General features: G+C 41.6%; 1 protein-coding gene across 4 annotated transcripts in view; it reads right to left on the bottom strand.

The window, feature by feature from the left end:
- Nucleotides 1-25,178, bottom strand: part of FGFR2 (fibroblast growth factor receptor 2) — a 119,669-nt gene that overhangs the window by 77,886 nt on the left and 16,605 nt on the right. For 3 of the 4 annotated variants that reach the window (XM_074959231.1, XM_074959234.1, XM_074959233.1), the window contains exon 2: nucleotides 10,922-11,179. In XM_074959231.1, coding sequence (XP_074815332.1) covers nucleotides 10,922-11,179 — 258 coding nt within the window. Of the gene's footprint in view, nucleotides 1-10,921; nucleotides 11,180-16,450; nucleotides 16,884-25,178 lie in introns of those variants that run through there. The other variant, XM_074959232.1, reaches the window with a different exon arrangement.

Below are 25,178 nucleotides of genomic sequence, written 5' to 3'. Positions count from 1 at the left end.
CCAAATTCTGACCTTTGTGTAATCTGTCAGCTCCAATGGAGTTTCTCCAGATACAAGCTTTAAGTCAGAGATTCTCAAACTGTGGTCTGTGGACCACCAGTGGTCCGTGAGCTCCATTCAGGTGGTCTGTGGATAGTTCCCTCTAAGGTGCGCTCCTGGGCGGCCGCACATGAGAGAGTGAAGGGCCACCCACCTAATTAGTGGAGCCGTGCAGGCGTGGCTTCACTAATTAGGTGCCTGGACCCTGGAGAAGATGCACATGTAAGGTGAGGTGGTGGCCTTGTGGGGAATAGAGGGTAGGTGGGAGGGGGAAGTGGGGTGAGAAGAGGGGGTGAGGGCAATTTGGGATGTGCAGGGCTGTGGCGGCCAGAGAAAGAGGCAACTTTCCCCAGCTCCAAGGCTGCAACTGCCAGGGAGAGACAACCCTCCTTCCCCGCCCCAGCTTGGGGGCTGCTGTGGCAGGGGAGAGAGGGCATATCCATCGCATTAGAAAGGTAAGACTACTGATATTAAAATATGAGTTGTGTGCTTTTATTTGTAGAACAAAAAAAGTTAACTATTAATTTTTTTTTATATAGCACTTTTATCCAAAGCGCTTTACAATAGTTAGCTAATGGTACAAAAAACATTTGGAAAGCTCATTAAGTGGTCCGCTGAGACCCTCAGCAATTTTCAAGTGGTCCGCAAAAAAAAAAGTTTGAGAACCACTGCTTTAAGTATTTTAAACTGCAGAATCTGTACACTAGTCTTTTCTACCTCCCACTTTACTCCCAGATGGGCTGTTTTTTCAGAGCATTCCCTTTCCTGACATGCTACCTAAGGCTGTCAACACAGGCCTTTTAATCAAATATAGCCACTTTGGTCAACCAGCATTAAAGCCTGGTATCATATATCAGTATTCATATTGCTGTAGCAACCAGAGGTCCCAGTCAGGATCAGGGTCCCAATGTGCTAGAGCTGTATTAGCACACAGGAAGACACAGTTCCTTTTCCAGAGAACTTACAGTCCACCATTCTGATCCTGCAATGTACTGTATGTGATCACACACCTGCACCTGTGCAAGGCCCCACTGGCTTCAATGGGGCTCTGAGCATAGGGCTCTGTCTTTGCAGCTCTCAAAGCAGGGTCAGGGCCTAATTTAAAACAAGATGCAACCAGTGAGAGTAACAAACAATAGCACCTGGGGAAAGGGAGGACACGGTCATAGGATGAGGCAGTTACACAGGCTAGATATCTTCACAGCTTGATGGTCCCAGAGTCATTTTAAAAGGTATGGGTATTTTTAATACAGTATAAATAAATATCAAAGTGATTCCCTGTCCCAGAACTCTCTCCTTGGCAGTAGGTAATATTAGTGAAAGATGGTCCATTGGGTCAATTTTTTTTTGAACTGCTAACTTAAGATGCTGTATCTACCACCTAGCAGTGGTGTGCTGTAGATTTATAACAAGACCTGCATGTTAATCCTGAATGTATTACAGAAGTATCTGCATTTCAGTGGTGAGTGAAGACTTGCAGATGCATTTGAAAAAGCCTAGAGAACTAAGGGAGCTAGGCAGGAGCTATGGGCACAGCAGGAGAATTGCTGAGGATTGATTCTGCCTGCCTGGTTTAAGGGCCCTGAGCTGCAGACAGTGCAGTGGATGGGCCTGGGTTCCCTTAACTCCCCTTTAACAGAAAATTAGATTCAAAGGGGGCCTCCAAGAGCCTTGAAGATAAGGACCAGCCAGCGTGCCCCCCGACTATATATAAGGGGAGGCCCTTGCACAGAGGGATAGAAGTTAAGGTCCTTACCCCAAGGATGTGCTACTATATAGATTCAAACCAGCTGGGCTGAGTGGACACAGTGCAAGACCCAGCGTGATCAGAAGGGATGCTGATGCACTAAGACACTAGAGTACAGTTAAGTATTTTTTTTATATTTCCATCTGTTTCCAAACTAAACATTTATTTTAAGCAAATATTAATCTTGGTGTATTTGTATAAAAGGAAGGGGATTCAACGATTTCTACTGAAGTTGGAAAGCTAGTGTAGAAAATATTCATTACGAATTATGCCACATTTATTACTGCAGTGCCATAATAGCCCATTGTCTCGTATATATTACAACCTCACATAGCTGCAGTTATATCAGGATTTTTATTGTAAACTCTGTTTTAATGAGTTTGTATCTTGCCTGTAAAAATTTACTATGGGCTAAAATGTAGTTATAAGTTCTCTACTCAGGAGTAACTATTTTAAAATTAGAAAAATACACACCCATTTAATTGTTTTAGTTTTTTAGTCACAAGTTAAAGAAAAAAAAGAACTCAACCAGTCTGAAATGTTTTTGGCCCAGAAAAAACTAAAAACCAAAAAAAAAAAAAAAAAAAACCCCAACCCCGCCCCCACAAGATTATAAAAAAGGGACTGGGTTTAAAATGTAGCAGATTAGCCTACCATGCGCACTTGTTTCTGATACTTTGAAAAAATGCAAATATAGCTGATGTGCTGAAGTTTTAACACAGCTAGTGTATGATCAGTACAGCAGTATAATACGCACATGCCTGCAGATTTAGGCCTTGTCCATGCTAACGGTTCATAGATTTAAGTTCAAAATGGATGTTCACGATCATCTAGTGTGACTTCTTGTACAACATAGGCCATAGAACTTCACTCAACAATTCTTGCTTCAAAACTTGCTATTGAACCAGAGCATATCTAAATCTTGCTGTAAAGAATTCTTCTGATAGAGAATTTACCACATCTCTTGATAAATCTTTTCCCATGGTTCATTACCATAGTTAAAAATTTGAATCTTAATTTCAGTTCAAATTTTTCTGAGCTCAGCTTCCAGCCATTGGATTTTCTTGGCGCCATACTAAAAAGTGGTTTTTACTACCACTGTTTAATCCTTTAGTGGGGACAAGGCCTTGCTGTCCATGACTTTCACTATAAATGGCTCAAAGTTTTATCAAGTCAAAATTATTTTTGTTCACATATCTACAGTCCCTTGCCTTTTACAAAGCATGCAGACCAAATTGAAGTATTTTGTATTGTCCTATCACCTACTGATCACCTATCTGAATTTGCTGGCAGAGGAGAAAATCTTTGTATCCATGCTGGTGTACTTTTAACTATGCTTCTTTGAGCTCAGAGATGCAGATTAAAACTAAAACTAAGTCTGTCTTTTTAAAGGTCCAAAGGTTGCAGTGAAAGAAGATAACCTTTAGTGAAGATGCTAGGCTGTCCCATAATCCCTAGCACAGGGACCTAAAGGAATCCCTCAGTATTATTGCTTAGCTACTTCACAAACAGGGCACATCTCTGTGCATCATGTAGCTGGTCTTCTTTCTCTGTTTTGGGGAGGAGTGGGAAGCAGGATTCTGATGCTTCATGCCATTCCACAATGCCTTTAGAGTGGGAGCAGGAACCATCTAACCACAACCAACCAAAAAATACAATACTTTAGGAGTGGCAACCTGGCACACATGCACATGGAGTCTAAGGAAGAGCTTACTAGATTCCAGGGTATGAATCAAGACTCAAGGTGCCCGGGGTTCCCAGAGCAATAGAACCCACGGTGATTAGAGAATATGTGTGAGACTTTCATACAGTTTGAGTGTAGGAGCCCACTGGAAGTGGCCATCAGACCATTTTCTAAACTGCTTTAGTATTGTGTTAACAGAAGTCAGAGCTAATGGCTTATATTTAAAAATTAAACCTGTTCTTTAAATATTGGAGCTCTTTTTTATGACTGTAAGGCCATGTCTACACTAAGAAAGTACTCCGATTTTACAGAAGTCGATTTTTGGGAAGAGACTGTATAAAGTCGAGTGCATGCGTCCACACTAAGCACATTAATTCGGCAGTGTGCGTCCACAGTACCATGGCAAGCATCGACATTCTGAGCGGTGCACTGTGGGTAGCTATCCCACAGTTCCCACAGTCTTGGCCCCATCAGGCATTGGGAGCTCAGCCCATTGGGATTCTGGGCTGAGCTCCCAATGCCTGAAGGGGCCAAAAATTTGTTGCGGGTGGTTATGGGTAAATGTTGTCAGTCAAACCTCCCTCCCTCCATGAAAGCAACAGCAGACAATCATTTCTGGCCCTTTTCCCTGGATTGCCCGAGCGGGCAATAGCACAGCAAGCATGGAGCCTGTTCAGCTCACCGCAGCAGTTATGACCATTGTAAACACCTCGCGCATTATCGTGCAGTTTATGCAGAACCAGCACCTGAAAAACCAGGCGAGGAGGTGACGGCAGCGCAGTGATGAGGACATGAACACACTTTTCTCTAAAACCGCATTCCCCCGCAATTTGGAGATCATGGGGCAAATGGAGCAGGCTCATGCCGTGGAACACCGATTCTGGGCACGGGAAACAAGCACAGAGTGGTGGGACCGCATAGTGTTGCAGGTTTGGGATGATTCCCAGTGGCTCCGAAACTTTCGCATGCGTAAGGGCACTTTCATGGAACTTTGTGACTTGCTTTCCCCTGCCCTGAAACACAAGAATACCAAGATGAGAGCAGCCCTCACAGTTCACAAGCAAGTGGCAATAGCCCTGTGGAAGCTTGCAATGCCAGAGAGCTACCGGTCAGTCGGGAATCAATTTGGAGTGGGCAAATCTACTGTGGGGGTTGCTGTGATGCAAGTAGCCAACGCATTGAGCTGCTGCTATCAAAGGTAGAGACTCTGGGAAATGTGCAGGTCATACTAGACGGCTTTGCTGCAGTGGGATTCCCTAACTTGGGGAGGAGGGAGGTCGGTTAAACAGGGGCTGCAGCGGCAGTCTGTGATCCTGCTGCCGTTCATGAACCTCCACCAGACGCCGGACCATGTCCGTTTGATCCCGCAGTAGCCCCAGCGTTGCCTCATGCCTCCTCTGATCTTCCTGCCACCACCTCTCCTCACGTTCATCGGCCACTGTCCTGTACTCTGCTATTGTGTCCCTCCACACATTCTGCTGAGCTCTGTCAGTGCCAGACGACTGCATGAGCTCAGAGAACTTTTTCGCCGCCTTATCTGAAATAGCCGTTGGGATGGAGGAGGGAGGCTTGAAACATTTGCAGCTGCTGAGGAAAAAAAGGGAGTGAAGTATTTAAAAAGATACATTTTACAGAACAATGGCTATACTCTTTCACGGTGAACAACACTATTCACATTACGTAGCACATGTGATTTTGGTCGCATTTTGCATCTTATATTGCGTGCCTGCGGCTTTGGTGTTAGAGATAACACACGCAGTGCCGGGCAACAGAATTCGGCTTGCAGGCGGCCATGGTAAGCCATAGTCTTTTGGCTTCGACAACCTTCATAACAGCAGCGCCCTCCTCTCCCATACCAAGCAAAGATCGTTGAGTTGGCCATTTAGTGCTGCCGTTTTCCTGTTAACGTGCAGCAACAGAAACCAAACTAACCACCCCGCCCGCCCCGCATCCAATTCTCCAGGATGATCGCTTTATCCCTCACCCCACCGCGTGGCTGGTATCAGGGAAGATTCCTGCTAGCCAAACGCGAACAGCTCAGCGCCAATGCCCCCGCCCCCACCCCACCCCTGACCGCGTGGCTAACTGAGGGGAGGATTTCTTTTCAGCCACAGGCAAACAGCCCAGTAGGAATGGCCACCTCTGAATGTCCCCTTAATTAAATTCCCCTATTTCAACCAGGTTACCGTGAACGATATCACTCTCCTGAGGATAAAACAGAGAGATAAAGAACAGATGTTGCTTGAATGCCAGCAAACATCGGGACCATACGCTGCCTGGCTTTGTCATGCAGTGATACCAGATTACTTGCTACTAGCATGGTGTGGTAAAGTGTCCTACCATGGAGGACGGAATAAGGCTGCTCTCCCCAGAAACCTTCTGCAAAGGCTTTTAGAGTACCTCCAGGAGAGCTTCATGGAGATGTCCCTGGAGGATTTCCGCTCCATCCCCAGACACGTTAACAGACTTTTCCAGTAGCTATACTGGCCAAGAATGCATGCAAAGTCCTCAGGGCTACCTAATCATTAAAAAATGCTTGCTTTTATAACATGTATTATATTTTAAAAGGTACACTCACCAGAGGTCCCTTCTCCAGCTTTGTTGGGTTGGGAGGATATTTCAGTCAGGGTGATAAAAAGACCCGGGCTGTCGGGGAGAACAGTGTGCTGTGTGCTCTCCTCAAGCTCGCCCTCCTCCTCCTCCTCCTCATCTTCCCCATCTGCAAAATCCTCAGGCATGGTGGAGAGTACCCCACCATCGAAGTCCATGGGGGGGGGGGGGGCTAGTGGTGGCGGTCCCCCCTAGAATTGCATGCAGCTCAGTGTAGAAGTGGCATGTCTGGGGCTCTGGGTCCTGGAGTGTCCGTTTGATTCTTTGGTTTTCTGGTACGCTTGTCTGAGCTCCTTAAGTTTCACGCGGCACTGTGTTGCGTCCCTGCTGTAGCCTCTGTCCCTCATGGCCTCAGAGATTTTTTGAAATGTTTTGGCATTTTGTCTTTTGGAACATAGCTCTGATAGCACGGATTCCTCTCCCCATACAGCGATCAGATCCAGTACCTCCTGTTTAGTCCATGCTGGAGCTCTTTTTCGATTCTGGGACTGCATGGTTAGCTGTGCTGATGAGCTCTGCATGGTCACCTGTGCTGATAAGCCCGCCTGGCCAAACAGGAAATGAGATTCAAAAGTTCCCGGGGCTTTTCCTGTACACCTGGCCAGTGCATCTGAGTTCAGAGTGCTGTCCAGAGCAGTCACAATGGTGCACTGTGGGATAGCTCCCGGAGGCCAATACCTTCGAATTGCGTCCACACTAACCCTAATTCAAAACGGCGATGTCGATTTCAGCACTAATCCCCTCATTGGGGAGGAGTACAGAAATCAGTTTTAAGAGCCCTTTATGTCGAAAAAATGGCTTTGTTGTGTGGACGGTTGCAGGGTTAATTCGATTTAACGCTGCTAAATCCGACAAACTCGTAGTGTAAACCAGGCCTGAGTGTTTCAAAAGATGCCACATAAACACAACATGGCCACTTCCACACTAGTCTCAGAAATACCAGTTGCCTTTTTTTCTCTTAATTATAGTTTATTCTTGCTGACAAGTGCTTCTTACCCAGTGAACTGCCATACCACTGGGCTGAGCAAAACGGATGAAGTTTTTCTCTAATATGCTATAGTTACACCATGCACGACTCAAGTGAAAATTGAGTTTAAAACAGACATTTCTTTGCCCTTATCAGGCATATAATTTAAAAGGGCAAATTGGAACTTATTTTCTTCCCTCTGAAATGCTATTATTTCCTTAGATAAGAAGGCATCCCAAAACGCATCATTCTGTGACTTGACTCATACCAAAAATGTCATTGCTACCAATAGTACTTGTAGTATCACAAAATTATGCATTCTGGAATACCTCCTGCAGTCCTGAGCATAATAAGAGGATTTCACAAAGGGGAAAAAATAAAAGCTATGTTAAAATATGTTCTTCTGCCGGATGCCCCTCACAACCTGCATAGTAGGGGACTTTAACTCATTTTTTATTTTTGTTTGCTCTTCTTTTCATTTCCGATGTCTGTCCCAGCACAGGCAAATCAAGTCTGGGTAGCAATGATGAAAAGAATTCTGACTTAGATTGGATTGTGTTACTTGATTTAATTGTGATTGGACTGTATTAATCAAGTGACATTAACATTAAGCACAGTTCTTTGCCAGTGGATTATGAAACACTTTACAGATATTAATGAACTGCTTTAGGTATTTAATTACACCAGCTGGTATTTACGTTCATTTACTATCAGTGAATACTTGTTACTGAGTTAAATATCAAATGACAAATTATTAGCCACTTGTGTGTCTAACATAAGCATACATCACCCAGGGGGATACCCATCTGAAGAGATTGTATACCCTGCTACTCCTACACTTTAAGACTAATTTTAAACTATTGTGTTTTTCACAGGGCTTGAAATTAGGCTGTGCTTTATGGAGAGTTTAAATTAGGGCTTTAAAAACAGCGCTAAATTAAAAACAATTGTTCCTGAAACTGTGGGGAAAAGGTGGAAATAGTGAGTCTGGGTATACAGAGCGCAGTGTCAAAGTCCTGCATGGAGGGGACTAAATTAGCTAGCTGGCAGGCTTCATAACAGACAACTTGGGTGAGGGGAAGGTCAAGGGTTAGCTTGCCCTTTATCAAATGTGTGTCTAAACTAATTATTCAGTTCACAAAGTAACCCTATGTGTGCGGTCAACTCCCCCCACCCCACCCCAGCATTTTAAGTGCTGGCTGCAATCAAAAGACTGCATAGTGTGAGTGTGCAATAACAGAAGAACTCCATTATATGCTGTTGAATATGCTTATTTCTAAATATCACAATAATTTGAAAGTGGAGATTGTGTTACTCCCCCTGCTCAGAACTACTCTTCCCGCCCCATAACATTTAGTGCTAGGTATAATTCTACAGACACACAAGCAGGCTTAAAACTGAGTCCTTAACTTTCTGCTGCTGCAAACACTGCTAATGTTAGTTCTTACTAGGACATGCGGTAGGACGCACTCCAATCAGCAATAAGTGTTGGCAGGCATAGGTGCTGGAATTAGGGCTGCTGGCAGTGCGGCCGCACCCCTAGCCTGAAGTGGCTTCCATCATACACAGCGTTTACAATTTGGTTCAATAGCTCTCAGCACCCCCACTATACAAATTGTTCCAGCACTCCTGCTGGCAGGATCGGGCCCTTAGTGAGTATATATGACACTGCAAGATAAATTGGCTTGTTTTTGATAGATGTAGTCTACTGTGTAAATATTATTTATTACGGTACTGCCTAGAGGCCACAGTCAGAATCGAGCTCCACTGAGCCAGTTGCTCTATAAACAGACTGAGATGAACTCTCACTCAAAGTGCCAAGATATACTGGAAATAAGCAAAAAGGAGTTTTTATTTCCCAAATCTCCAATATAATCCCACACGGTTCCCTCTATTCTGCAAGATGAAAGCTATTATGCCATTAATTCAAAAGCCTATTTTCGCTTTGCTGGTAGTAATTCAGTGTTCTCACATCTGAAATTGTTTTATGTAAGTGACATTCCTGCCCAGGGAAAAATTTTTAACTTCTTTTCAATAATTTACACTCTGATAAGATCCAGATTTCATCCAGTGGATACTCATTTTGTAGGCATCATATTTTAGAATTGGAAGTTTAAAATAAAAATAATGGTTATTTCTTCCCTATAAAACTGAAAAATGATGATGACCGTAAGATGAAAACATTTATCTTCTTACTATACTGCCCTGCAATGAAATCACATTCCTTCTGCATTAACCCTTAAACCATAAGCCCTTGCCATAAACAGCAGCCCTGAAATCAGAATCATTCATGATTTTGTCATGCTCCCAAGAAGTCAAGAAAGCACCTGGTGGGCTATTGAACAAACAGGTCCCTTAAGCAGTGATGAGAGTTTGGCCCTTTTTTGTTTGTTTGTTTGTTTGTTTTTAATTCTCATATTACCATGAGCAAAATTACTTTGCTACCAATAATCTCTATTGATGACAGACTTCAATATTACAATACTTTGTTAATATTTTTATGAACGTACACTAGGGGAGAGCACTCATATCTAAATAATCCAACCTCACTCATCTATAAGAATGTATTAGGAATTTATTTTTAAAATTCACTAACTGGTAACCCTACTTTTAGACATAATGGGTTGAAACAAAGAAGTTCAGCGTTGAAATACATTGAAGAAAACCAAAGCGGTATTCCTGTATGTGAACAATATAACAGAGAGAGGCGAAATTATTTAAACAATGCTTTTGGGATAGGAAGGGGCCAATACACAATTATTTTGAGAAGACTGTTTTGACAGCCCAGTTATTAGAAATGTATCCGTGCACTGTATTACAAGATAACTTTATTAAGAAACAACCATCCCCATTAAGGTGCCTAGGGGGCCAGTGAGAGTGCTGTACGGCATAACAAAAATATACTTAAAATACAATAAACATGTTATAATAAAAACACCTTCTTAAAATTCAACAAATAAATCAGTTTGGCACAAAGATATCCCTAAAGAAACAGTTTCTGGCACATTTAGGCTCAAAATATTAGATTTTATAAGAACTTGTTTGTATAAAGCATACTATAAATAGAAATGTTCCCATTATTCTTTGTTTTCACTTGAATTAATATATTAATTTTAAATATATAAGCACAAACTCTGGAGTGTGTGGTTTGCAAATCCTTACAGGGGAATGCTTAAATCCAGACTATATATAATTGTATAACACTATAACCTAAACTAAATATATTAGCACAAACTCTGGAGTGTATGGTTTGCAAATCCTACATTATATCTATCTAGTGTGGATTTAAGCATTCCCCCGTAGGATCTGCAAACCAGACACTCCAGAGTTTGTGCTGGGGCATTAGAAACAATAACAGAAACTGACCATAAACAAAAATAAAACTGAGGAACCCGTTTTCATTCTCCTAGCAGAGTGAACTGCAAAATTACATAATCAGCACAAATGATGAAAAATAAATGGGATTTTTTAAAGACATTTATGCTTCTTATATATATATATATATAAGCTCAGAATGTGTAACAGATGTGTACAAACACAGTGGCTCCATTCAGCTAGGAGATGAATTCTCTTAAAGGAAACCACAGACCCATTCCTGCAATCATATACTCACATGCTTAACACTACACACGAGCGAAGGTCCGAATGAAGTCACTGACACAACTCACCTGCATAAAGTTAAGTACATGCACATTTGCCGAATCGGAACCCATATTTGGAAGGGAGAGAATTAGAATACATGAAACTATTTCTGGACTAACCTGACACTTTCTCTATGTTTATCTGGGCAAATAAACTAATTTAGTTATATTTCAGGCACCATTTCAAATGAACTTATTTTGACGCTGAAGTATTCTAATCTAGAGAGCCTTACCTTCAGGTTCCAAAGTGGTGTCTTGAACAACTGAATTGTATGATGGCCGAGCCAGGGAAAGTCCAGCCATGGCGACCACCACCAAGCATATAAGGCAACCCGAATTGCAGCTGACCATCTTTTTAGTGCCAGTTCCTGGTCCTTTTCCATATATCCATGTGGACTTTAATCCCATCTGAACACTTCTACACAAGCATGGACTGAAAGCAGTGCCTTCAGCCTTGATAAAAAGCTTCTCACTTGGAACTGTTGCTGCCACTGTAGGGAAGAGAGATTTAGTAGTGTCAGTGAAATCATCTTGAATGCCAGTTGAAAATCTTCACAAAAACCCAAGGGGGGGAGAAATAGTTTTACAGCTTTGAAAGCACGAGAAAAGTGAGTGATTTTTCATTTTCTGTTAACAGTTTCCATCACCACTTCGGGCATAACCAAGCCCTTCTTGATTTCACAAAATTGTTCCTCAGCACATATTTAAAGAACTATTTTAATCACAGAAAAATATACAGCTTGCTAAGAAATACAAAGGCACACATGTGCAGACAAATAACCCTTAATGCTACAAAAGTACCACAATTATACAAATTCTGTTCTTGCTATTGTTTGAACATATGTTTGAGTTTGCATGGCCTTTCGGTCCCTCACCTATATAGCTGTAGAGTCAGCTAAGTTTTAAAACAAACCAATAATGTTCCACATAGAAATATAGTATTTTTCTACTTTTTGCCACTTAGATCTTCCTTGATATTTTCTTTTATACTTGGGATTCCAACTGTCGTGTATATTTACATTCTTCTGCATTAACTTCACTGTCAATGCAAATGTCTGCATGACTGGGACAATTAAAATGGTCCAGTTTTTGCAGCTGCACTTGCTCACTTCACTGTGTTTTGGAAAATGAAAATCTGAATAATGTTTGCCACAAAAATACATTTCTGCTAGAGATCACACAAGATCTACCATTTCTATTTGTTTACGCACAAAGTATACATATAAACACACATATATACACAGGTATCTAGAGAGACATCCTTGAGACAGAATATAGACGTGAATCAGTAGACGTTATACAGGCAAGAAAAAAAGTTTATTTCAATCTTTTTAAAACAAGCCACTTAAAAGGATGAAGAGCACCCTTTATGAAACACCAATGTACTGGAAAAAATTTAGTGCCAAAGAAACTTGCAGCTCCCACAATGGACCTGGTAATCACCACAATGATGTGTCATGGATCAAAATGCCGGCACCAACACAGAGTGGCTTAACAACTGGACCAGACACAAACTTCTCTCTCTTCCCCTCCATCCCCCGCCCCGAAACACACACACAAAACAAGACTACTCCTCAGGGAATGAATAAATCAAGTGACTGCATCATTAATTCTGATCTGTGTGACCTGGCTAATGACTAATCTTAGTTGTATTAAGTCCTAACTGAAATTTCAGAGGTGGTAGTTGTGAAGAAAAACAAAAAAATCAAAAATTCCTTTTTCATTGTCCCTCTCTCTCTCCTCCTCATTCCCATCCTCCAATTATTTTTTTTTTAACTGGAACTTTCTCCAAAACATCTATCTGTAACATACTCCGTACCCTGGTTCCTCAGCATTTAAACGGTTTGACACACAGATTCATCCTTTAATAAGTATTGCTGGGTTCATTCAGAATGTGTCAGCCTTCAGATATCCTGTTTAAGCTATATAATGCATAAAACTAACCTGTCCTGTGCCTTAAACAGGGAAAATGTTGATGTCATATTTTCTGCCCCCTCAGATACTACACAGTGTAACTCAGGTTTCAGACCCAGAAATGTATTAAACATTTTAAAAATGTAATTGCAAGATACTTTTTTCTAATTAATACATGATGTTTCAAGCCACCGCTTTTTTTCTCCTTATCTCATGCAGATCTATACTCTGTGAAATGAAATTTAAACATTGCATGAGCTTTCATAATGTATATTGTAACAGCTATCATTAAACCTTCAATGAAACAAACACTAGATCACTGCAAGGAATGATTTTAAAGACAGGTTAAAGCTGTAGCTCATGAAAGCTTACGCTCAAATAAATTTGTTAGTCTCTAAGGTGCCACAAGTACTCCTTTGATTTTAGAGGATCTGAAAAAAAATGTTTAAATAAGGACTAACTAAGCAGGAGTGAATTTGCTACCAGTTTAAGTAACTTTTGTCTCTGACTGTCTAGCAATTAGAGCAGTGGAACCAGAAGTCTGTACCTGAGCTCTCTTCCTAACTGCCATTTGACTCACTTCTTTGTGAGTTTACCCATGTGTAAAATAGGTACAATACTTAATGACTTAACTGGATGGTTGTGAGGCTAATTTAATACATTTCTATAAAGCCTTCTTTGAACTTGATTAAAGGGTATATATAAATGTAAACTGTAATCCCAGGCAAGGAAACTATCATTGCAAGAAAGAAAACTATTTAAAACAGGTCTGGAATATTATTTAACTCTAGTCACATTTTAATCATTAAAGAATTTTAGGCTACATTAAACCCCTGAAAAGGTTTTAAAGTATATAAATTATTCCTGCCCTCATCGTAAACATTCTTCAGTCCAATAACACTAGGCTTCTGTCAAGACTCCTTCACACCTGAGTATTAGCATGGTTTCTGCATCTGAACATTTGCCAGGAGAGAATAGGTTCTCTTAATCCATGGCGCAAAGGCAGGTTTGAAATGCAGCAGATCTCTCTTACAATTTAACAGCAAAGCTGAAATCCGATATTTGCATCCAGGCATTAAGCAATTTGCATTGCAATATGTCAGGTACCCAAAAATTGTAAAGCAGTTCAAGTATCAGGGGGTAGCCGTGTTAGTCTGTATCCACAAAAACAACAAGGAGTCCGGTGGCACTTTAAAGACCAACAGATTTATTTACGCATAAGCTTTCGTAGGTAAAAACCCCACTTCTTCAGATGCATGGAGTGAAAATTACAGAAGCAGACATAAATATACTGACACATGAAGAGAAGGGATTTCCCCCACAAGACTTGTTACCCACGAAAGCTTATGCTCAAATAAATCTTTTAGTCTTTAAGGTGCCCCCAAAGCAGTTCAAGAATCCCACGTCTCAAAGCAGTTCCTCCCCCCACCCCACCCCCCAAAAAAGAAATGAAACCAAATTCTTTTCATATTTTAATTGCCACTGTGGCTGGTGGACAATTCTTTGGAATTTGGAAAGACCTCCTACTCTGGATAATTATGTACCTCTATCTCAATGTTTGGAACACAGCCCCAGCATGCTTTTGGCCTCCACAATTCTGGCTTCCTGACTACAATACCATAATCCCTCCTGGAGTCTCAGACTCAGTGAAAGCCACACGTAGTGTTTATTTTTCCCCTTGAAAGGGAACTCTGTCTCTCTTCTCAGCCTACACTTTGGGGAGGAGTTGTCAGCCTCCAATGATTGATCGTTCTCCTTGCCACCCGCTCATCAAGTCAATTTTCACCTCGTCACATACCTGCCCAAATTTCTTTGCCAAACTGACAAGCATGGGAAAACAACCTGAGTTGGGAGCGCAACCAAATTCCTCCAAGCTGTAGTTCAACTTTAAACACACACACAGTACTTGTTCAGCAGTGGCTTTAATTAAATTCAATCTTCGGAGCTCTTTTTAATCTCGTCCCATTGTTGTGTATATGATGTTTATCACTCCCCAGAGAGGTTGCAATTTGTAGAGAGCATGTTATCCAAATCAATACATTGCACACTGTAGAACACTTAGGCATCAGGGGATACCAAAATATGAATCAAGTATGGATCTCTCCTTCTAAAAATCATATGACTATCAGCTGCCGCTAAGGGAATGAGCTGTATAGCAGTTAAAAAGTGACAGTATAATTGAGCTAATGTCATATACATTATATAAAACTAAAACTCATCTCAATTCAATCTCTAAGTAGATCTGAGTATCACAGCTATTAAACATGAATTCTAGAGGACTAATGGGAACTGGCTAGCAGTTTCGGTGAGACTTCATTGTTTGGACTTTTCATTTACTTTCCTGGACTATCCTGTTTTTTCTCGAGTCTTTTGCCACCAAGAGATCGGGGGGGGGAGGGGGAATCTGCATTTTAATTGACATTCCAGAGAGGGAGAGAGGTACAGAGGCTACTGATTGCTGTCTATTCAGCTCAAACAGGCTTTTCAGATGAAAATGAGTAAAGGCTAGTGGAAGATTTACAGGGATTTTGGTACAAAGGAGACAATGAGGTTTTAAATGTTGATAGCGTTTCACACCAACCTCATAATAGGTCACTGTTTGAAAGGGCAGTTTTACATTTAAATATATATTTCATTAGAAAGGGGAAATTATGTATCGCTTTAAAAAAAAAAAACCCGAAAAAGTACCTAAATCATGCATGGCTAGATGAGGAACCTCTTGTACTTTTGATTTTAACAACTTTTGCTCCACGTTTTCACTAAGCTCCATGTAAAAGTCTTCTCTCCATTGACACAGATTGTTGCAACTATTGCTAAAAGATTCCATGTGTTGAGTTTATACTGTGGCCTTCCACAGCCACATAGGTTTAAAACATTGCCACACAAGCTTTAACTTGTTATGTGTTTGAAAGACTTAGCCCCACTTTTACTGCAAGTGAGTACTCTAGATCTATTCTTGCCCCCCAAAGGTTAGCTCCCTTTTAATTAGGAGCATGATAATGGTTTACTGATAGGCCAGGCAATTTAGATCGTGTTGTAACCACTGAATATTAATAAGTGGATTTCTATGAATTGGGTAAGAAAGATGGCATTCAATTGCTAGGAATAAACCGTGTATAGAAAAAATAAAGAAGGGTTAAGGTTTGTCAGGCTTCACTGTAATTAACAGCAAAGATGACCGAGTCCACATGCAATAAAGACAAAAAATGCAGTCTTGTAGTGGATGAGGTAATCTCTTTTATTATACTTGTAGTAGCAGAAATGATACATGAGGGATGAGCATTTTCATTGCCGCTCTACCGGGCGCTCCTAGCCAAAGGCCACTGTACAAAAATGATCATGCATTCAAAATCAACCCTCTTCTTTGGGGGAGGGGGAAGTTCCCCGATTGGATTTTTTTCCCCTGGGTGCTTGGCCTCAGTTCCCTCAATCCAAAACAAAAGACATCCTCGTTAAATAAACCTGTAGGGCTGAGATCAGGCTGGCTAAGCTGACAGGGGGTCTGCAGATCCCCAATGAACAACTCCACGTTCCTGCGAGTCTAGGGCAGAGCCCGGTTCGCCGCTGCCTGGCTTGTCACCAGCGCAAAGCTATTGTCAGTGGGAACGGCGCAGCGTTTTGCACGGGTGTGGACAGGTCTGCACAAGGTGCAAGGCAGGAGTGGATGGGGCCCACACAACCGTTTGTAAGTAAAAAAAAAAAAAAGGGGGGGGGGAGGGAGGCCCACGTTAGAGATGGGAAAGGGATCCAGAGCCACCGAGTCCTTCCTTGCTGCGTTTCGGGTCCTTGCGACCCCAGTCCCGCTCCGCTAAGGCTCTGTTTCCTCCACCCACCACTGGTGCAATTACCTTGAATGAAAAGGCTCCGAGTAAGCGATCTGCTTTCCCCCTGCAGCAGGCGTGTGCGCAGGATGAATCAAAGTGACGAAGACAGGCTCCCTTGGGGGGGAAACTTCTCCAAAGAAAAACAATCGTGCCTCGGTTATTCCACATTCAGGCGCTCGGCCCCTCGGTGGCAAACCCAGGCTGCGGAACAGGAGCGCCTGAGCCGCGCAATTCGCACGCAAATTGCCGGGAGAATAGAGATTTAAAAAAAAATTAAAACGAAATAAGCCTCGATTTAATAATCAGCCAAACTTTTCTTCCCTCCACTTCTCCAGTTAGGGGCTCAGAGAGGAGATCCAGCCTTGGGGAAAGGGAAGAATAACTTCCAGCCAACACAACGGCATATCTGGGATTTTTAAAAACAAGTCCTAGGTCCAGGTCCACTCCATTCAGAATTCCGGTTGTAATCTCTAAAGCTTTGTCAAGTCTACAAACCCTTTTTTTCCCTCCCCCTACACACTCCTCTCTTTCTCTCTCCCCTTCCTCCCTCCCCTGGTCACTCCCCCCTCGTTGAAACTCGAGCCATTTCCTGGACAGTTCTTCTTCCCTCTGCCAATCACAGCCGTCCCAGGCAATGTTTAACTCCGCAGACTCTTCCCCCTTAGATGCACCGGGACTCGGAGCGGGGATTTCTCTGCCTCCCTCTCTCTTTTAGAGCATTCGCTCTGAAAACGCCTCCAAGTGGCACAACCAAATGAGCAGGGAGAAAATCCCCCTTTAAAATCTGCACTGAAAGAAATTTACAGGCTCCTGTCTGCCAGGCGAGTCGCCCCCCCCCCCCCATCTCATGTTGGAAACCGATCGCATTTAAAATATCCCGATATTTTTAAAAACTACCCTAACCTCTTCTAATTGTTTCATAAAGGGACTGATCCTGACCCACTGAAGTCCACAGAAAGTTGGCAATTAGATCAAGCTCTAAATAGTAAAAAGAAAAGGAGTACTTGTGGCACCTGAGAGATTAACCAATTTATGTGAGCATAAGCTTTCGTGAGCTACAGCTCACTTCATCGGATGCAAGTCCTCCTTTTCTTTTTGCGAATACAGACTAACAGGGCTGTTACTCTGAAACGTCTCTAAATAGTAGTGAATTGTACTGGCACTAGCCTTCATAACGTATAATATTCCTGGGAGATTTCAGAGTAGCAGCTGTGTTAGTCTGTATTAGCAAAAAAGAAAAGGAGGACTTGTGGCACCTTAGAGACGAACAAATTTATCTGAGCATAAGCTTTCCTGAGCTACAGCTCACTTCATCGGATGCATGCAGTGGAAAATACCTGAATTTCCACTGAACGCATCCCATGAAGTGAGCTGTAGCTCAGGAAAGCTTATGCTCAAATACATGTGTTCCTCTCTAAGGTGCCACAAGTACTTCATTACTGGGAGAATTTGCCCTCCTGGGAAGAAGAGAGTGAAAAAGACACAGGTGAAAGCTTAGGGGTAAAAGCTGATTTAAAAAAAATTTATCCAGCTCGGTCCCGATTCAGCAACGCACGCACTTAATCACGTGCTCAGCTTCTCTCCTTAAAGGCGATGGGCAGTGACATCGGTTTAAAGCCTAGCATGTACTGAAGGGCTTTGCTGAACTCGGACCCTAATTTTTAGCGGGAAAACAATCTTGCACAACATCATCCATATTAAATGTCAAGGATTCGAGCTTGAGGTGTATCATAAAGAAGCAGTAAAACAGGCAGCTTGCATATGACCGTCAACCCTCACAATTTCAGCACCACCCATTAAAACAACACTGACAAAAAACCTTTACTTATGTTTTTAAGAACACTTCCAATGGTTAAAGCTGAAAGTTGTAAAAATCTATTTTTCCACCATTTGTGCTGGTTGTTTATGAACTTCATTCACTCAGCCTGGACAAGGAAAACAGGCTGGTTAATTTCATTCCTATTTTTTGTCACTTTCACTGTCTGGCTGTCATGCACTAGCACAATGTGAAAAGTCTGGGTTGCTAACACAGCAGAGGAACGTTTAAAGTCAAACAAAAAACGAATTAGGAAAATAAATGGAAAACTTTATATTGAGTAAGTTTTGGGGGCAGGAACTGCATTTACCTGTGTGTTTCTATAGCCCCTCCCATAATGGGCCCCAAAATCCTGACTTGCATCCGATGAAGTGAGCTGGAGCTCACGAAAGCTTATGCTGAAATAAATTGGTTAGTCTCTAAGGTGCCACAAGTACTCCTTTTCTTTTTGCGAATACAGACTAACACAGCTGTTACTCTGAAATCCTGACTGGGGCCTTTGGGGGCTACCACAGTAAATAAATAAATAATCAACCTTAGGTTTGGCAAAACCTTGTTGTATGAAACATAAAATTAGCATCTGATTTTCAGGGACACTGCCTCTTTAAGAAATGTACTCCTGATTTCTAAAAAGAAGAGTCTGATCAAATAGTCCAGCAGAAGTTATTTGCCTGGACACACAGATTTAAAAACAATGCATAATTCAAACATCTTAAACTGCTACTAAAATAAACACTAATAACAAAAAGGTTATTTATATAGATTCTATTTAATGCTTGTTCTGTGGAATCAGCTTGACAACAAGATCAATATGCAGTAGTTGCCTCAAATTAAATTAGAGTGTTGATCAATTTAATATTAGCTTATTTAAGCACAGCGCTACTGCACATTTTCTAATCTGTGTGCAATGTTGACAAATGGGCATCCGATGAAGTGAGCTGTAGCTCACGAAAGCTTATGCTCCAATAAATTTGTTAGTCTCTAAGGTGCCACAGGTCCTCCTTTTTCTTTTTGCGGATACAGACTAACACAGCTGCTACTCTGAAACCCACAACACAGTATATCTCTGTTCACATGCTTTGGGACATCAGAAACTCATTTTCAAATGTTCACAACTATATGTACGTCTCCCAGGAAGTACTTTTACCTTGTCACCATCATTAAGACAAGCTATGGAAGGGATGGGGACAAGTTTGTCATTGACTGGAATTCTTAATTTTCTCCCTAAAGTAATGGACACTGGAACGATCTAATTGAGAAGCCGAGATGTCACAGTCAAGATCCAATTTCCCCAGCTCCAAGTATGTCCATTGAAAACACTCAACACATTCTCACATAAATTATTGGCCAACACAGGAAACAGCAGTTTCGCCATTCATCAATATCTTTGCATACTCTGAAAGAACGAAAAGGAAGCATTCCACTGATAATGACAGATAAGGACATCTATTTTTATATCTGGAAACAGTTCTCTGAATTTATTTTTCGGAGGGATGAAAAGACGGCAGCTATCTATCAACAGCACCCTATTCTCTTAAATGAGTCAATTTGCAAGCTAACCCACAATAGCGAAACTTCTCAACCTGAGAAAAGCAAAAGCCTGTTTAAAATTTAAAAAAAAATAAATTCTGTCATCATATTTAGGCTTCAAGTGATTTCAGTGGGCCCAGGGAGGCTTTCACACCAGTTAGGCTGCTGAATGGAAGCATAATCTCCTTAGAATTCCCTCCCCGCCGCCCTTCTCTCTCTCTCTCTCTCTCTCAAAGTGGCTGGAATCTTTTTTGTCAACCCTGCAGCAAGAGAATGATGTGGCTAATAAGCATATTAACGAGGTTCCTCAGTGGAGTGTGAATAGGTAAATAAGCCCCAATCTGTTGAGGTTCAGGAGCAAGGGCAGTAAAGCCATCAACAACTAGGACAGTTTGAGCTGAAATAGGAACAGCAGCTCCAGGTTTTCAGCAAAAGAAAAGTCAGAAGAGGCACACATTCAGAATCTTTCTACCCCCTGCCGAGTTCTATTTTCTTTCCTTTTCTTCCCCCTTTATAAAGTGTCTTGAGTAGTCACCCTTTTTTCAAAAGCTCTCACATCCTTTTTCATTCTGGTAATGATACCTCAATAGGGAAGGAGGAAAATGAGGACATCAATACTCCTTTGCACCATAAGTTTCAAAAGCACGAACTGTACTGTCTCCTAGCATATGGACTGAAGGAAGTTGTGGGGTGGGGGAGAGGGAAGAAGGAAGGAGGGAGGGGGAGAAAGTTAAATTGAATCTTTCAGTGCTCTGAAATCTTTGTCACTTCAGTCATCCGGCCTCCCTGTTTCTCTACTCCATAAATAGACATTGATCTAATTAACATTCAGCATCAGCTATGGCACAAAGTATAAGACTCAAATTCCAGATGAAAGCACAACTGTAATTAGAGATGAGTTCAGTCCAATCTCTAGATCTGAACAACACTCAGACCTTTGGGGAAACTAGGATCTGAACTTAAACTTGTACCTGGTCCTGGTTTCCACCCTTTATAACAGGATGAGCCAAAACTCAGGTTCCATACACCTTCACATTCAAAGGCCAAAAGGCACTTAGGTGCCCAACTTCCATTGAAGGGCAATGTGAATTGGGCACCTAACTCTCTTAGGCCCTTTGAAAATCTCACCCTAACTTTTAAATGTAATGCAGTTACACTCTACCAGCTATCTATCATCAAATGTGGTCTAACTACAGCCCTGAGGACCTAAAAATGGACCACTTCTACTCCTAAAAGTTCCGATGGCATTTTTCAAATGAGAGGAATGTTAGTTCCAGTTACATCAGCGTCCTGGGCTAACTCCAGCTATCTGCCCACGTACTATTTTCCCCATTTTGGGTAAGTTGCTCATGTCTTGTCTTAAAATGTTGTCTAATAACGCTGTGCAATATTAGACATTTGGGCCAATATTTGTTTTAAATATAACCTAAAATTAAGCTTCTAAATCCATATTTAAACACCTAAATAATATGCCTGATTTTCAAAGCACTTGCAGCTTCCATCAACTTCAGTGGGAGCTGATATCAATGCATATTTTGGATGCTCAGCACCTTTGCAAATATAGCAACTTCTTTAGATGCCTAAATGTGGATTTAAGAACCCAATCGCAGGCATCCATTCTTGAATATCTTGGCCTCAGCATTTTTTACCCCTCTTCTTCCAATGGAAAGTGAAGTGGTTGCTATATACATTTTCTAAGATACTTTGGGATGGAAGTCACTTCAAACTATATAAATTATTATTATTAAAGCTGTTCTTTAAATGAGAGTGCCCATCATAAGGCTTAAATTATTAGACTGCAACATCAATAAAGATGCTGCACAACTGAAAAATTGTGGTAAGAATTTATTTATTTTAATGCCAGTAGAATCAGTCATTACACACCAAAGCATGAAACTGACTATCAAATTATTGTGCAGCAGCAGGATATGTCAAGAGCATCATCAGAGTTTTCCAGTTTGCCATCCACAAGAAGATAAAGCTATACTAAGCATCCAGCAACTGTAAGACCCTTTTTTCTTTAAACTACAGTTTGTTGCAATGTAATTGCTTATACCTTTCAATTTTTGGTCTACCCCATTTTCATTATGCCACAGCAGAGTCTACTAAGAGAAATACAATTATTTTAGCTAATGCATTAAGACAGTTCGGACAAAAATAAATGCTCATTTCTCATCTGCATTCACTATAGTGCCAGCTGACCTCAGCCAAGGATCAGAGCTCCATTGTGCTAGGCGCTGTCCAGCTATACGTTCTTTAGATTGTTAGATAGTAAATCATGTAACCTTCCTTGACAACTGCTGAATATTGTATATTTATTTTACCTATAGGATTCCAGAATTTTTAAAAAAAATTATTTGTATAACTGTGTTGCATGATAAATTTAAAGAAGAAGGATGGTGTGGTGACTTACACTTAAAACTTAGGTCAATATAGCTGTGCTCCTGGGTATGAAAGTGCTGTAGCTATGCCAGCCTAACTCCTGATAGAGACGCCGCTAGGCTGATGAAAGAATTCTTCCATTAATCTAGCTACTGTCATTTGGGAATGTGGATTACCTACACTAATGGAAAAGCCCCTTCTGTTGCTGTAGTCTAGATCTACATTAAGGGGCTAGAGGCTTCAGGTGTTCTGTGTGATCCTGGACTACAATTAAAAATTAGCTTGACCGACCTATGTGGCTCAGGGCTGTGAAAAATTCTGTGCCCTGAGCATAGACACAGCTAGGTCAGTGGAAGAATTCTTCCATTGACCTAGCTACTGCCTCTTGAAATAGGTGGATTACCTACATCAGTGGAAAAGCCCCTTCCGTCTACACTCTGGCGCTACGGCAGCAGCACTGTAGCAGTGCTGCTTTAGCCATGGCCTGAATCTCTCCGTGACTCAGCTCCTCACCTGGATAATGGGGATAATAGAGAATAGAGCCTTCTTTTCTCCCATCCTTTGTCTGTCTAGTCTGTTTAGATTGTAAACTCTTCAACTTTTACTAGGTCATTGTACGCTGCCTAGCACAACAGGGCCCGGGTCTCAGTTGGAGCTTCTAGGCACTACCCACAGTACAAATATTAAACAAAAGAAAATCCTCACTTTATTATGCAATCTTGTGTAAACAAATATACAGAGTATAGGGCACATGCACCGCTTTCCTTCAGGGCTAACGACAAGGTCATTGGGGTTTATATTTTCAAGTTGCACCAAAGCTCTGTGTAAACAACAATAAATATTACATTACTGATGCAATACCCTGAGGAGACCCCTTATGAGACAGCAGGTAACTTTAGGACCGAACCATCTTCTCAATCTTTTAATGAATAATAATGGTACGTTCCGTGATTATGGAGGGTTAAAATTTAATAACAGTTATGAGGTACTAAAACTCTGCTTATGAGGGCCAGATAAGTCAGACAGACAGTTCAACAGATTCCATGACTGAAAAGTAAAATAGACCAGGAAATGTTTCACATAGTAGATACAAGTAAGCAGGCTAGAAGCTTGATTTCAGGGGAATGTAATTAGATATTCAGTTATGACAGTTATGCGAAAAAAAATTAGAGGAGTATGTGTTGCTGCAGGAAGGGCAGGATTCTTTTACCACGGCTTCTGTAGTAAAAGGTATGGATGTTGGTAGGTGTGTAACACTGCCCTCTAGTGGAAGGAATATGTCAGACTGGCTCACATATACAGACATTCCTTTGAGATACAGCCACTTCTTTTTTAGCTCGTCAAGTTCAGGCCTGTGTTTTTGGAGCCAAAGATTCTACATCCAACACTGCAAGTATGTAGTTATCTGATGACCACAGTAAGCAACACTAGATTAACAAGGGCAGGGCTGTCAGAGTGTACTTTAAGCTTAATGCTCAATTAAGGGAATTTTATAAATTCAGTTCAATATGGCAAGCCTTTCCTTCCCTAGGGACTGCACTTTGTCACGGCAGGAAGGCTTGTATGTTCTAATGACCCTGAGACCTATACTGGTGGGAGTTTTAACTCCTGGAAGTGCCACCCAGGCAGGACAGGTCAAAGAGTAGGGACCAGATGCAAGTGGTCCACTGGTCCTCCAGATCAGAGGGGGGCAGTGATCAGCCAACCACCTATCCTCCTAAAAAGTAAAGTTAGAGAAACAGATCAAGGTATGCATTCCAGCAAAAAAAGCATGATAGACAGGGATGGCAGAGCCTTGTGTGTGCTCATGCCTTCCATCCTATGCCTGGGAAGGATTCAGATGGCAAGCCTTAGACCTGGCGATCATTAGATCTGAAATAATCATCAATGCTAAGAGCAACAGTAAGTAGCACACAAGCTGTTGACTTTGAGAAAGCTATTAAGAGTATGTGGAAACCCTAAAGAATTCTGACTGGAATCCTATAACAGAAGTTTTTCAGAAGGATCCAGTCAGTGCCAACTTTAGCATGAAGTTGTGGAACACAGCAATGGCTTATCCCAACTTGCGCTCCTCTCTTTCCCATTGACTGCTGAAGGCAAAATACTCAATTGCAGATCACACCAAGAGTTAACAGATAAAATCAATCTAATTAAGATGAAGAACAAGATGCTGATACATGTAAGGTGGGCCTAGACAAATTAAAGACACTCAACACAGAGTGCTTCTCAGACTAGACCCAAGTACAGCCCTCAGACTCTTGGTAACTTGCAGCGTGGCACTCAGTTGAGAGTTCAGCAGTATCGTGTGTCAAGAGTTCTCCTGTTGTTTCAGTCATTGGACCACTTTGTAAGAGGGAAATCATCTCGTGAACCAGCTCACCTCCCAACATCCCAGTCCCCTCACTCTATGATTCTCAAAATATTTTATGCTGCAGACCAGTAGTCTGAAGAGCCCATCCAACTGCTAGCCCACAGACAGATAGTAAATCTACTGAAGAAAATAAATGTTTTAAATTATCCTGCCAATATTTAATGGGGTATTTATCCCAATTAAATCCAAATAAGGGAAACAAAAAAAATAGAGTGGTTAATTTGTATTTTTAGCCATCCAGGAGAGTGAAGGACTAGAGATCCATAAAAATAAACAGATGTTAAGTCAAGAACTAGAGAAGCAGAGAGAAATAACAAATTTTGGACTGCAGAGAATATTTCAGCTAATCAGAGTTCTTCACGGTGCACAGAGGGTGAAAACATGATGGTCCCACTAAGCATTTATACAGTAGTAGGAACTGAAGCAAAGAAAAGGGCCTGTAAATTATATTCCCTGAAGCCTTACATGCAGTAATCTATTCCCTAAAAAATCAGCTGTCCCACCCATTCAGTATGCAGAAACCCGTTACGTATTAAATTCTGGAGAACAGAGAAGCTGACAGCTCTTCAACAAAAACTGCTGCAATCTCCAGAGGGACAAACTCCCTGTACAACAGAAGAGAAAACTGGCGGGGGGGGGGGGGGGGGGAGGAG

The sequence above is a fragment of the Natator depressus genome, chromosome 7 (genome assembly GCF_965152275.1).
Source record: "Natator depressus isolate rNatDep1 chromosome 7, rNatDep2.hap1, whole genome shotgun sequence".
Taxonomy (NCBI): Eukaryota; Metazoa; Chordata; order Testudines; family Cheloniidae; genus Natator; species Natator depressus.
The sequence above is the reverse complement of the archived record's forward strand: the minus strand, read 5'-3'. Positions and strand labels throughout refer to the sequence as shown.